The sequence below is a fragment of the Hydra viridissima genome, unplaced genomic scaffold (genome assembly GCF_058129835.1).
Source record: "Hydra viridissima isolate aposymbiotic clone 2 unplaced genomic scaffold, HvirCarnegie_v1 scaffold_3, whole genome shotgun sequence".
Classification (NCBI taxonomy): domain Eukaryota; kingdom Metazoa; phylum Cnidaria; class Hydrozoa; order Anthoathecata; family Hydridae; genus Hydra; species Hydra viridissima.
Window position 1 is genome coordinate 8,393,384 of NW_028324302.1, and position 14,327 is coordinate 8,407,710.

The following is a 14,327-nucleotide window of genomic DNA, read 5'->3' on the forward strand; positions in this document are numbered from 1 at the left end:
TCGAATGCATTTCTTTTGTAAGCACTTTGAAAATTTTGTAACATTAGGAAAGCAGCTGACCAATGAATTCCGTCACAACTTGTTTGTAATTTAGCTTCATTTTTTATGTGGTATTGAACGCTATTTATAGAATGATTTATGCTTCTTGCGTACTTTGAAAGCGTCGCAAGAAAACGACACATATTTTTGTTTCTTAATAGCGTTTCTTAATAGCGATATTTGTTTTATGAGCTGCACAGAAAAACCGCGGTAGTTTCGATGTTCCCAATTCAATTTCAAGATCTTTTATTAGCTCAGCACTATGAAGATCGTATTCGTTATCTTCGTTAAAGTCATTAGTGATGTTTACTTCCTCAGCTATTTTGGCTAACTGAATAACATTTGTAAAAGTAAGCTTCCTTGATTCAGTTAATAGCACTTTAAGATGTTCATCAGAGGTTTGAATTTCAATACTTAAGACTTCATCTTCACATATTTTTAGCTGCTCATTTTCTGCTTCTTCAATATAAAGGGCAACCTCTTGGTTCAGCAATGGATCATCTTCATATGCGCTATCGCCACCTTTCGTCTCTTCAACTCTATCTTCTTGAGACTTTTCAAATAATTGCTTAAACAGTCTGACAAATGAGCTCCCTTCATCACATGTAAGTCGCTGTTAAATAAATAACTTAAGTAATCAATAAATTCATTGTGTTTACAGTAATTAAAGCAATAAAATTTTAAAAAACTTACCATTTATTTTTGATTTATTGAAGGTAAAGGTATTTATAATCTTTTCAATCCCTAATTTAATATTTTCTGCATTGAGACGTTCCGTCATCTGTTCCATACCAATAATGATGATTTCTTTTTTTAAATCACTGTTCGTTAATGTTGCACCAACTGAAATAAAGTCCAACATTTTCAGGAGATGTCCATATATCACTAAATAAAGTGACAACCAGGGCATCGTCTAATTTTTCTTTAATTATGTTTGATAATTTTGCCATCGTTTCTGGTATCAAATTTTCTCTAAAACTTTTTGCACAAGGAAGTGGAACTTTCACTAGTTTCCTCAAAAAAGGATTAATCGCAAAAGGATTAAATGCATTAATCGAGCAGTTTGATGTATAAAGAACTTGATAGCGTTCAAAGTATCGGCATCTAGCACGTTTCGCTTTTTATTTGATTTGTTTAGTGTGTCGTATGAGTCAAACCATTTACCCAAAATGTCGTGATATTTTCTTTGTAAATGCTTCTTAATGTTGGATGTTCGACCAATACGAGCTGTAAACTATTGATTACACAATATGCAGAAAAACTCAACATCATTTTGTGATTTATTTATTTGAGTATCAGATGTAGTGAAATGAAGATACAAAGTATACTCCTAAGATATATAAAAATCATGCGCTACATTGTTCTTAATAACATTTTAGATCTAAGAAAAAGTAATTTAAATACCCGTTCAGTTAAATTTACAATAAACTTCTTTTTCGGAAAAATGTTTCTTTGAACAAAATCTTGCATTTTGTTGATCAAATTACACGAGTCTTTAGATAAATTTGCCAAAAGACTATTTAGATAAATTTGCCAAAAGATTATTATTTTTTGAACAAGACTTTATGATATCCTCATGATAGATCTTACTCTTGCGAAATTGATGTGTCATATTAAATTAGATATTTATGAAACAATTAAGTAAAACTTGGTTTTGTTTCCTAAACTAATTTTTTTTTATACTTTTTTTTATATAAGCTGCATATCATAAGGAAATGTCTATAGGAACTTCTTTATGCTATAAGGAAATGTCATTAGACATATCCCTTAAAAGAAATTATTACGTGTTTAACATGTTTTTAGGTCATTTTATAACGAATTTAAAAAATAATTATTAATTAAATTTGTTAAAAATGACATTTAATTTCTTATTATAATGGCTCCTTTTAAAATGAGTGTAATATGTTTTTAAATTGAGTGAATATAGCCAGATTTTTATAATAATTGAAATGAGCTTACTAGTTAAAGGTATTAAGCTATACTTTTTTCTAAAAATAGTTTTGATTAAAGTAATAGTACGGTACACAACTGAGTATGATTGCGTTCAATTTGTGAGCGGAAAATGAGTTTTCCTTTGTTTTAAGCAATTTTTAAAGTGTGCGCATGCGCTGACCAATCGCAAAGTGTTTTTGTGGTTGATTGCCCGTTTAAAGCGATCCTTTTTATATATAAAATGAAAAAACATACAATGGGACAATTATTCAAAGGAATTAATTGCCCATGGCTGGGAAAAGATCTACAAAACAAAAAAAAGTTATAATCTAAAAAAAAAATATAACAAATAGAATAACATAGTATTTAGTAAAAAGAGGAAAATGGCCTTTTATGCGTCAGGTAAAACGCCGTCTATATATTTAGTTTTAATATTTATGTTTTGTTTCAAAAGAAATAAACTTGTTGGGGGTAAAACGTCCTGTGATTATTTAGTGTTAAAAAGTTTTTAACACTAAATAATCACAGGACGTTTTACCCCCAACATAAAAGGGCATTTTTCTTCATCCAAAACTAGCTAATTGCAAATAAACTAGTTTTATTGATTGAGTTTTAAAATTTTTAAAATTAGGAATATTGTGGAATAAATTACCCACAAAACAAATATTTCTTTACTATAATCACACAAATAATACAACTAATTTTCTGTAACTTTTAGTGGGGCAAGATGTTCCTAAAGTCAAGTCCCTTGTGCATTTGTGAGACCTAGGTAAATTAATAATGTTAACTTTATAGACATCTTGCCCCACCCTATCCTAAACTTGAAAAGATAAGAAATCAAAAGAAGAGAATAAAAACAATTGTTAAAAAAAAAAAGAAATGTAAAAATAAACTGTAAGGTGCAACGAACGAAGGGAGAGAAGACTGAGTCAAAGTAAGTAACTATATATGCTATATATACACGATATATATACAACATATATATGCTATATGTATACACGATCTTTCTTATTGTAAATTTTATGATACGCTAAAGGAAATGGAATATATATATATATATATATATATATATATATATATATATATATATATATATATATATATATATATATATATATATATATATATATATATATAATATGCGTATGTTCCGTTTCAGTTACGTTTGTAAACGCAATTATACGCGTAAGTTGCGTTTGAGTTACGTTTATAAACGCATTTTATATGCGTAAGTTGCGTATTAAATGCGTGCGTAAACGCAGTTATTTGCGTAAATTGCATTTACGTTTACGTAAGTAAACGCAATAAATTGCGTCAAATGCATTTGAGTTTGCGTGTGAGTTTTTATTTCGGAACGCAAACGCAAAACGCAGCTTTTTTTGCGTTCCAATGTATGATCTTAACATAGCAGCTTGATATGCTACTGGTTTTTTTTTCTAAATCTGACAACAAAACATAATCATGCCATTTCTCAATCCATGAACGAAATGCAGCGAATCTATCTACAGTTAAATCCAACATTGGAGCAGAAACGCCTCCCTTACCACTTTCTGCCATTTTATGTGTAACAGTTCACAGGATTGAGCAAGATAATAATAAAAAGTTTTTGCACGTTTCTTTACATACTCAGAGCGTCATGTTGCGTTTTTAATTATCGTTTTCTCTAAGACCGAAACCGATCTCTTAGATCAGCTCGTATTTCCGATGGCGGGATTAGGGATTGCAATCCTGGAGGTCTTTTTCAATCCCGGGATTTCGGGATTGAAAAATATCAATCCCGGGATCCCGGGATTAATCCCGAGATTGAAAAGCAGATACAACATCTGTATAGTGTTAATTAGAATAAAAGCAGTACATTTAACTAAAAAAATATTTATTAAATGAATTTAATTTAGCATTTTAATTAAATTTCACAAGTTAATTAATGTTAAAAAATTATTTTAGAAATAAGGAGATATGTTATGTTTTTTGTGCTTCGAAATGCGACTTTAGGAAGCATAACGCGTCCAAGGTTGCATCACCCAAACAGTTACGAATTTTTGTATTGAACAGTCCAGCGGAAGAAAATGCTCGCTCAGCCTCGACACTTGTCGGTTTCACGGTCATTAGAAAAGAATAGACTCTTTCTAAATAATCGCCACGTGTACCCCCATTTTCAAATAGTGTGATTTCTTTTTGAATTTTTGATGACAATGTTTCATGTCTAATTGGTTGTATTGGTGATTGTCTTTCTTTAATAACACAATCAAGTTCCTCTTTAGTACTTAAAGTATTGCTTTAAGACTCATGTACCATTTCAGGTTCCTCAATCAAATCCAGCATGTCAGACTCAACTGATGCTCTTAATAGAGCAGGATTGGAAGCATTTAATCTTTCCAGCAATTCTCCCGAAAGTTTTCGACATTTAAATGAAGAAGGCACTGTTATTATTTCTTCATCGAGGCTTCGACCGTTATGCAGGTATTGCAGAAGTCCACTCATATCGGTTTGGCGTTCATGCATGCGAGTCATTAAAGCTCTACGCATTTTTTTGCTTGTATTATTGTCAGCATCTTTTAATTTTGAGCATGAAATTAATAGCAATGTCGGCTGTAAATAGGTTAGAATCTCGACGACATATTGCTTCAACCGTTGCTTTAATGGGAACTAAAGTTGTAATAATCTCTGATAATATTGTCAGTTCATCATGTGACAGAGCTATAGAATTATCTTGCACTGGGTAAATATCAATTAATGCTTTTTGTATACAATTTTTTACTTTGTAAAATCGTTTAAGCATTAACAGAAGGCTGCTCCACCGTCTCTTGCAGTCCATTATTAAAGGCAGTTGTTTTCCAAATTCAGCCTTAATATATTTTTGTAAGATGTCGTTCTTGGTAGGTGATCGTCTAAATTTTAGCATTAGTTTGCGTACTTTTTTAATGACTGGCCCATAATGAACTTCATTTAGTTCAATTTTAGGTCTTAGATTTTCATGATTGTAGTCCAACAAATCTTCCTCGATGTCCTCATTTTCGGATCAACTACTGTCAGAAAATTCATTGTTAAAATCTGGCTGATTTGCATCGAAATCTCTCTTTTTACAAAGTGCATCAATTACAGCAAGTTGTATGCCGTGAGCAAAACATAATTGTTGGTTAGCAGGCAGCAATCTGCCAACTTTTTTCACAACACTAGCTCTGTCGGTCATTATAGCCACAATGTCGCTGTATAGATCAAGAAAATGGTCTTTAATCTTTTTTCTAATTGTTCAATGCACTTTTCTGCTGGTATTGAATCTGTTATTCGCACTAAACTTAAAATCCAGAACTGAGAGTTTTGTCCATGAACGTTAATATTCATGTAGCGATGATTTTGAAGTGACGTCCATTCATCAAAAGACAAAGAAAATCTCTCTCCCAGACCGAATTCCGTTTTCTTGCGCACTTCAATTTGATGAACTAAACCAACTAAACCTTATCTTATTTTTCTCCTGTACTATACTACATGATTACGAATTGTGTTTACTGACGTTGGTAGATTTTTGAATTCCATAGCAGTTAGAACGGCACGTAAGTCTGTTGAAAAACAAATCACATTAAATGAAAGCCCATCAGACGCCGTTAAACAAGCAAGTGTAGCACAAAGTGTTTTATCTTCCCTTTCATAAATCGAAAAGTATTCTGTTAGTGGCTTAGATTTCTTTTTTGGCGGTTTATTTGGTGTGCATTCTCTGGTAATATGAGGTTGGGTTGGAATTTCGACCTTCACATTATGCACCGACAACATGTGTGTATGAAGTCCTTTTGTTGAGCCACCACCAATTTTTAAAATCTTCTTGCAGTTTGGCAATTTACTCATCGCTGTTTGGATATTTTCATCACATAGAAAATATTTCCAAACAGCTGAGTTACTTTTAATTGTATAATGATACAATTAGTCTGGGTATTATACATTGCTTACAAATCTATTTTAAATAGATTTAAATCAGATTGTATTCAATTTTTAAATAGTGTTTATGCTAACCAACATGACATAGTGCGAAGATTTTCTCTTTTGTTTTTCTCTAAATCAATCCTTTTCGATATCGTATTTTATTGTACAACGGAAAATACAATCTTTTTTACAATTTTATACTAAATAAAAATTATTTTATTGATACGCAAAATCGTTGTTATTTTTATAGATTCTTTCATTACGCTTTGTTTTGTTCAATCTTATAGGAAATCCCGGGTTGATGTTAGACAATCCCGGGATTTCGGGATCATAAAAAAGGCCGGGATCCCGGGGTTTCGGGATCCCGGGGTTTCGGGATCCCGGAATCCCGGGATTGCAATCGCTAGGCGGGATGCTCTAATTTATACATGTATATAAATTAGAGCATCCCGCCATCGGAAATTGCGTAAATGCGTAAATTCCGATGGGAGAAATAGTTTATAAAGGTGACTCCGATGAGATACGATGGTGAGGAATGGTATCACATCGGAGGTGCGATGTAGTCCGAGGCCGATGCACAGTGAGTCAAAATCCATAAAAAACGGCAAAAAACCCCCCATAAAAAAAGTATTGCTGGAAATTAATTAATTTAACTATAATGTTACTAAATACCACTAAAAGTCAATAATTAACTTTTTTGTGAACAATTTTCAAGATTTCACTAATTTATACGCCTTTTTCCGAGACTTATTTATTTTATTTTTTATTTATCGGAAAACTCGTTCAAAAAAATCTAGCTTTTGTGTCACTCTTTTAAGATTGACATGGGTAAAAACAGTTCAAAATTTAATTTGAAGTCATATGTTCAAGATGTTTAGCAACTACTAACAACATTTTTGACAATAAATTTTGTTTTTAGTTTTTCATTACTGAGATCTCAAAAATGTGTCATAAATTGATTTTTTTAAATTAGTTTAATTATGAGTTTAGTTTAAAAACTAAACGATTCCACTAGATTCCATGGTAGTTTTAATATATTCCGATTAATAGGTATATATGAAAGCAGAAAAAATAAAAATCATTTGCCCAAACTTGCCCCAATTAAAATAAGACCTTTCAAATACTTCGGTTTTTTTGTGTTTTTTTTTTTTCGTTTTTAATTAAAACTTGCCGTATAAAGTAGTTCATTGCTTTCATTAAATTAGTTCATTGCTTTCTAAGGGTCTGCGTCTCGGAATCGTTTTCTCGAAATGAACCGGAACAAGCATAACGAGACGAGAAATGTCCCGGAAAAAATTGACGTATAAACTGTCCCGGAATAAAGTTAAAAACCGGGACAATAAATTTTCTTTCGGAATTTAAAAATTGCATTCCGGATATCATTGTCTCGTCTCGAATAAAAAAATAACGAGACGCAGATGCTTATTGCTTTCATTCATTACACAAATTATACATTTAGTTTCTATTAGTAAAAAAACTCATGCTCATGCAGATGGTGCTAATTATCAAACCTCAAAAACCAATATATGCAACGTTTGATGGCATAGTGCATGTTTTAAAATTAAAACTTGTGTATAAAATAACTTAAAATAGTTCATTGCTTACATTCAACATGAAAAGAATACATTTAGTTCCTATAATTCAAGAGTTAGGAATTAATTATGTTAACTTACTCGAGGCTCTTCTACGTGAGTTTTGTAGACTTGAGGGTCTATACTATGAAAGTATTGAAAAACCTGAATTGATAAATTAGTAGGAGAGAATTGCGAGTTGACCCGGACAAAAATAGTATAAAGCTGAAACTTTGCACAGAGGAAGTAGACAGTCTCTGGATGAGCGTAAAAAAAAACCCCGTTGATTGCGCTACGGGAATATCCCTTTTGGGGCAATTTGGGGCAAAAAATAGGCTAATTTTGACAACACCAAAATATCATTAATTGTATATCGTTGAATCGAGAATTTTATGCTGATCAATATTTATATAAGAACTATGAACTTGAAAACGATTATTTTTTAAGTTTATTACGTTTGAAAAGTGTAAAAGTGTTAAAAGTGAATGCCGCGCAAAACTTCATTCGATTTTTTGTTTTCAAAAGAAATTTTTACTGCGAAAAACTTAATCATTTCTTTTGTTTTCATAACAAAAGTTTTCAATGAAACATTTTGTATGAATGGATAATTTAGTTTTACTCCGAAAAAAGGTCGCGTCTTATATTGAAACTATTATATGGAAAAGTAAAACTTACAAGTTAAAGGTTACGTATAGTAAAAGTTTTTAAATTTGAAAAAAAAAGAATGCTGTTTGTGTATTGTGCAAGCTTGGGTTTGACAAAGAAAGTTATGTCAAAGTATATGGAAAAGGTCTCAAAACATTGATTCGATTAATCGAAGAACGGAGTATGAATGAACTATGCAGGTTAAAATTTGTTTAAATATACAATCTTATAAAAAAGATTTTTCGCGCAGTTTGTTAAATTAATTAATCTAGTTAAATTAATAGTTCATTAAATTTTCGAATCATTTCAAATTAGGGGCTGCCCATTATTTACGTCAACAAAATATGGAGGAAGTGGGTCTGAACTTTTTTGACAATTGTGACACTGGGGAGGGGGAGGTCAAGCAAAGTTGACATCAACAATGTTTTTTGTTTTTTTTTTTGAAATTTTATTACTCAAACAACGTAAAATTAGGTAAAGTTTTAATTCTAAACTCAATTGTAACGTAGCTATAATTTGAGAAAGATTTTTGAATATTTTTAGTTTTCTTAGAGACCAGTTCCGACAGAACACGCATATTAGTACAACAGTACTAGTCCATCATAGCTGTAGAAGAACGTTTGTGGATAGTTGTAAAGATTAATCATTATCTGTTCCAAGAAAGAAACTACGATCCTCATTTGAAGAGGTATTTGATTGGAAATCAAAATGTTTTCTTTGTACTAAAAAGGTAGATCACAAACACTCCCTGATTTCTAAAGTTGAGACCATACCATTGATTAAAAAAATGATTGAACGTTCATTGAATCGAGAGGATGATTGGGGAAATGCTGTACATTCTCGTTTGATGTCTTGTTATGATCTTGTAGCGGAAGAAGCTATTTATCATATTTCGTGTATGAACAACTTCAGGCTTAAAACTAAAAGCGACAACCAACGTGGACGCCCATTAGATCTCATTATGTTTGAAAATTTTGAAAAACTCTGTTTCTGGTTAGAAGAAGAAACTGGCTGCAAACTTTATACTCTTTCAGATGTGCACATTAAAATGAAAGAACTTAGTAATGGTTATCTGTGTTACTCGACGAAATCTTTAAAACGAAAATTACTTGAACATTATCGTGATCATATTTTTTTTGGAGAACTCTCTGGTCAATCTTATTTAGTTTGTTTCAGAGATATGGCTTCTTTTGTTATACCGAAATTTCAAAAGAAGAAAGATCACACTAAAAATGATACTATTTCTGCCGCTGCAAGTATAATTAAAAGCGAAATCAGAGAAATGAATGTCGATAAATCTGTATATCCGTCACTAGAGGATATGGGTGATATTGAATATGGACTCAAATGGGTTCCAAAGAGTTTACAGCTATTTCTAAGCTATTTAATTTTAGTTAAGCTTCGACAAATTAGTTTAGGACAATGCATTGCTCAAGCTTCGCGACCAAGATCTATGATAGCACCAATTCCATGTGGAATTGGAGTAGATATCGATAAATCTTTTGGAACAAAATTGCTTGTGGATCACCTTTACAAACTTGGATTTTCAATTTCCTCCGATGAAGTTAAGTTGTTCAAGTTATCTGCTGCAGTCAGTAGAGTAAATGCCGCGCAAGAACAAGAGCCGAAATTCCTACATTGGGTCGCTGATAATGTAGATTACAACATTCGAACATTGGCCGGAAAAGGAACGTTTCACGGAATGGGTTTAATATCAATATGTTCGTCTTCTAAATGCAATTATGAAAGCATAACACGTTTGAAAACACAAGTCTATTAAAAATTTATCTGATATGTCTTTAAAAATAACGCCTTATCACGGATCAAGCTATCAGGGTTTATTAAATGTTTTAAACCAATAAAAGATTTTGTATCTGAAGTATTCCGTGCGCCCGAAATGAATCTTGATCTTATTTGGCATGTGGCATGGTTTTTTTAGTTCAAGAAATAATCCTCGCCTAAACTGGTCAGGTTATATGATGCATACTACATCACAATCAAAAACAGTTTATGAAAAAGCATCCATAAAATTTTTACCTATCATTGACTTAAATTCTTCAGATGAAACATGCATATATTCTATACTATTGTTTATTATTGATGAAGCCAATGAATATAAAATAGTTACTCCCTGCGTTACGTTTGATCAGCCATTATGGCAGAAAGCGTTTGGTGTTATAAAAGATCAGAACCTCAATATAGTATGTCGACTTGGAGGGTTTCACACAATGATGAGCTTTCTCGGAAGCATTGGAAAACTAATGGCAGGGACTGGCCTGGAAGAAGTTTTAGAACAAGTTTACTCTGAAGATACATATGCTTAAAGGAAAAGCTGTTGCAAGAGCTTTAAGAGGTCACATGTTGGTCCAGAGTGCATTGATGAGTCATATTATAGATATTTTAGTTGACGAATCAAAACTAGATTATCCGGACTTGAATTCACTTATAAAATCGCAATGCAAAATGGTATGAATGAGGAAGAGTTAATCAGACTTGGTAATACAGATGCTTTCAAAAATATTGAATGTGCCATATTAACCTATACGGAAAAGAAGTCATATGAATCACGCACTGCAAAACTTTGGATCTTGTACATATACTATATTAGTATCATAAAGAATTTTTAGTTGCAGAGAGAACTTGTAACTGGTACTTGCATCTTCAAACAATCTCAAAAATGCTAAACTTATTTGTCGCATCAGGGCTTTCAAACTATGCCAAGTGCTCCAGGTTATATTTGGAAGAAATGCAATACCTTTCAGAAACGAATCCATGGTTACATCAACAATTTTTAGATGGTCGTCACGCAGTGCGCCGATCTGAAAGGTATTGGGCTAGCCTATCTTCTGATCTTGTAATAAAGCAGACCTGATGCAGTCTTTAAAATGCAATGATGGTTTAACTAGAGGTAGAGTTTTTGATGAAAATGTACGCAACCTATGGACAATAAGCATCTGTTATTCTGCAAGTGTTCATGAAGCAATACATAAATTATCTGGATTTGACATCGGAGTTACGGAAAGCAATAAAGAAATGGGTATTAAAAGATTAGTATGTGATTATGAACATTGTGTGTCGTTTTATGACTGGTTTTCTGTAAGAAATCCATTCAATACTGTCGATAGAAATCTATATTCATTATCTACGTGTCTTGAGTCAGTCAATGGTGAAGATCTTGTCAATTGTGACGAGGCTGAGAACATAGGTATTCGTCAACAAACATTTCTCAACGGCCTTAAGTTCAATGAAGCAAAGTTTAAAAAGAAGAATACATTTTTTTCTTTAGATGCTTTGACCAATAGCGTAAAACTAGACAAACAAACTGATTGTTGTGTCGATCCAACACTCCTTTTTGAAAGACTTGCAGCAATTGCAGAAAGAGAGGATGACGTTGAACTATATTTTGTTTATGAGCTTACTCATCTCCCACAATCATTATTTAAAAATAACCTAATGCTGAAAGCAAATAAATCATCTTTGCGCAAAGTGATTCTTCCTGACGACGAAATTAAAGCAAGTACAAATGTCAGTTTGTGCAAATATGTCCTTGATAGAGGTTCCTTACTCCACAGAGTTCTTTGGAACAAAGGTATGAGGTTTATAGAAATTGTTGAGACCTACATCAGCTATATAAGAAAAAATTATGCCACCACTTATATAATATTTGATGGTTATGATAAGAAATCTTCAATTAAATCTAATGAACACATCAGAAGAAAATGCAAAGGTTCTTCCCAAAATTTTGTTATAAGAGAAAACAATCAGGTTCCGTAAAATTAATTGTGCTTTGTTGTGTGAATTCGATAGAAAACACAAGAGCCTTTTCTATCGAGTTCACACAACAAGGCACAATTAATTTTACTTTTGTCAGATTACCTTAAACGAGATGGATATGAAGTATATATTTGCAAAGGGGAAGCTGACACGAAAACTGTCTCTAAATTGTTGGAAGTTGCAAAGGAAATTTCACCATGCATTGTTGTTGCTGATGATACTGATATAGCAGTTATGCTAATGTATCATTGGAAAGATGAATTAAATGAGATTTTTTTTTTATCAAGAAAGAAAGAAAAAACTCTGGAGTATTAAAGACGCTCAATCTCGAGTAATGGATTTTAAAGAACATCTGTTATTTGTTCACGCATGGTCAGGATGTGACTCGACATCTTCAATACTGGGAAAAGGAAAACCTAGTCTTTTAAAATTACTGCAAAAATCAAATAATATACAATCAGTATCTGAAATTATTTCGGATTACTGGGCAACCAAAAAAGAAGTTGGAGAATCTGCAGTAAGGGCTTTCATTGAACTTTTTGGTGGAAATGCAGAAACTTCGTTAAGGAAAATGCGGTTGGTATTTGAAAGCTTAGTTATAATTTTGCGGATTTAGTTCATTTATTTAGATTTAGAAAGTGTCATATTTTCATAGTATTTTTTTTTTTTTAGGTATTTAAAATATAAACAAATGGTTTGTGAAGGAATTATTAAGCCAGAAAAGTTACCATCCACTGACTGTGCTGCTTTTTTTCATGGTCTTAGAGTTCACATACAAGTTGTTGAATGGAAAATGCTAGATGAATCTTTCAACTTGGATCCTAAATAATGGGGATGGAAGTTAGATAATGGTTATCTTCTTCCAATACCAACAGACAAAGGTGTGGCACCACCCAATATATTAAAAGTGATTCGCTACGATTCACAGTGGAGTATTTCAAATGAAAAGTTGAACAAAATTATTTTATGTTCATTATTGATGTGATATGTAGTAAAAAGAAGTTTAGGGTCATTATATTGTATTAAAAACGATTGGTCACACAAAAAAGGTAAAAAAGTTATATATTAAAACAAAAAATACATATTTTTATACATCTTACATACTTTACAAATATCTACAACTTTACAATTATTTAACATAATGACAAATAACTAATTTTATACTACTAAAAAGGATAATCACACTTGAAAGATGCATCTAAACCTATACTGGGTTTTTTAATCACTGAACTTAATCCTTAGGTTATAACTGTTGTCATGAATTATTTTTCGTTAAAGGATTAAATCCTATGGTTAATCCGCTACGAGGGGCTAATGATTTGACAACTAAACAATTTGAAATTAACAATTTAAATTTATCATTATAGCCCTATATTTAATCCAAAATAAAATTAAATCTTTTTGTACATGTCAATGCAATCATTTTCAATCAGAATCAATATCTGATATATCGTCAATCGTCATTGCTTGTGAGTCTTCTTATGTTTCCGGCATCAAGAGTCCTATTGTCTCACTGGAGAACGGTTTTCTTTTTTTCTGGGGTCTTTTTCTCATACTGCTTAGCAAAGGATCCGAAGTTAGCAGAAGTCTGTTTAAAATATCTCTATTACAGTTTTCTGGCGAAGACTTCCTCGCATAATTCTGCCGATAAAGACGGAAATGTTTTTTTCTGGCTTCGGCTGCTTCTTCTGATAGCTGGCCAATAGGCAGTATAGCCTGTTCAATTATTGTGGTGCCATGTCTTAAAACGTTATGCATAGTCGGCGTCATTGGGTGCCATTCATATAAATTAACATAAAGTTTAGCCGTCTCATTTGCAAAATTTTTAAATTTTTTTACATTAACTTGATGCCCACTCGAAATTGCTTCCAAAATGACATTACATTTTTTTGGAAGATTTTTATCAACCCCTGTGATGCGAGAAGCGGTTAAGGGATCGGCGAATAATCTTCTTGATGTATTCCCATCATTACTGTTCCCAAATCCAGCCTTAGGAATATCAACCGACAGCCCTGATTCATCTTTAAAGGCATTTTGAATTTTTTGTTTTGTTTTTGCTACTATTTTTTTATCTTCTTCTGTTCTTGCTTGTCATTTTTTTATTGGTATTTTAAATGATATATGCAGCAAGGATTCAAAAAATTTGATTCTTGCGTGCATTATTGATAGCCCAAATTTCAGTGTTTCACGGCTTTCTGTCGTTTTTTTATTCAAGTCATTAAAATCTTTTGAAGTTTGGCCACATATATAGCATCTCATAGTTGATGTCGTATTTGTAGCAGCATTGCAAACTTTTCCATCAATCATAGTAAAAAGAAATACATGCTTTATTTGCAAATTACCACCAAAAGCGTTCATTATTTCACTTTTTCTGAAGCCTTTCATTTGGTTCTCTACGCATTCGATTTCATCATTCGTTACGTCTTTGCTCTCCCGAATAAAACGTATTTT

At 32.1% G+C, this 14,327-nt stretch overlaps 3 protein-coding genes and 1 pseudogene across 7 annotated transcripts in view; all 4 read left to right on the top strand.

The window, feature by feature from the left end:
* LOC149890848 (phospholipid-transporting ATPase ABCA1-like) overlaps positions 1 to 8,798 on the top strand; it is a 32,709-nt gene extending 23,911 nt beyond the window's left edge. Inside the window, exon 5 of the mRNA XM_090083342.1 lies at positions 8,646 to 8,798. Within this exon, the coding sequence (XP_089939468.1) occupies positions 8,646 to 8,698 (53 nt within the window). The 3' untranslated portion in view covers positions 8,699 to 8,798. The remainder of the gene's footprint in view (positions 1 to 8,645) is intronic.
* On the top strand, positions 8,747 to 10,041 carry LOC149890850 (uncharacterized; annotated as a pseudogene).
* Positions 10,042 to 10,162: 121 nt separating this feature from the next.
* Positions 10,163 to 14,327, top strand: part of LOC145180735 (phospholipid-transporting ATPase ABCA1-like) — a 58,301-nt gene continuing 54,136 nt past the window's right edge. For 4 of the 5 annotated variants that reach the window (XR_016451217.1, XM_090083338.1, XM_090083339.1 and 1 more), the window contains exon 1: positions 10,163 to 11,691. Coding sequence is in view for 4 of the 5 variants with exons in the window: in XM_090083338.1 (XP_089939464.1) it covers positions 10,974 to 11,691 (718 nt within the window). In the remaining variant the exon portion in view is untranslated. The remainder of the gene's footprint in view (positions 11,692 to 14,327) is intronic. The other variant, XM_090083336.1, reaches the window with a different exon arrangement.
* Positions 12,008 to 14,195, top strand: LOC149890851 (uncharacterized). Its single transcript, XM_090083343.1, has 2 exons — positions 12,008 to 12,452; positions 12,549 to 14,195. The coding sequence occupies exons 1-2, from the start codon at positions 12,142 to 12,144 to the stop codon at positions 12,703 to 12,705; spliced, it is 468 nt and encodes a 155-aa protein (XP_089939469.1). The 5' UTR covers positions 12,008 to 12,141; the 3' UTR covers positions 12,706 to 14,195.

Bases quoted from the DNA above. Each gene is read 5' to 3' on its own strand.
- LOC149890851 (XM_090083343.1), top strand. From the start codon at position 12,142: ATGAGATTTTTTTTTTATCAAGAAAGAAAGAAAAAACTCTGGAGTATT. The intron at 12,453-12,548 runs GTTGGTATTTGA...TTTTTTTTTTAG, and splicing joins ACTTCGTTAAGGAAAATGCG to GTATTTAAAATATAAACAAA.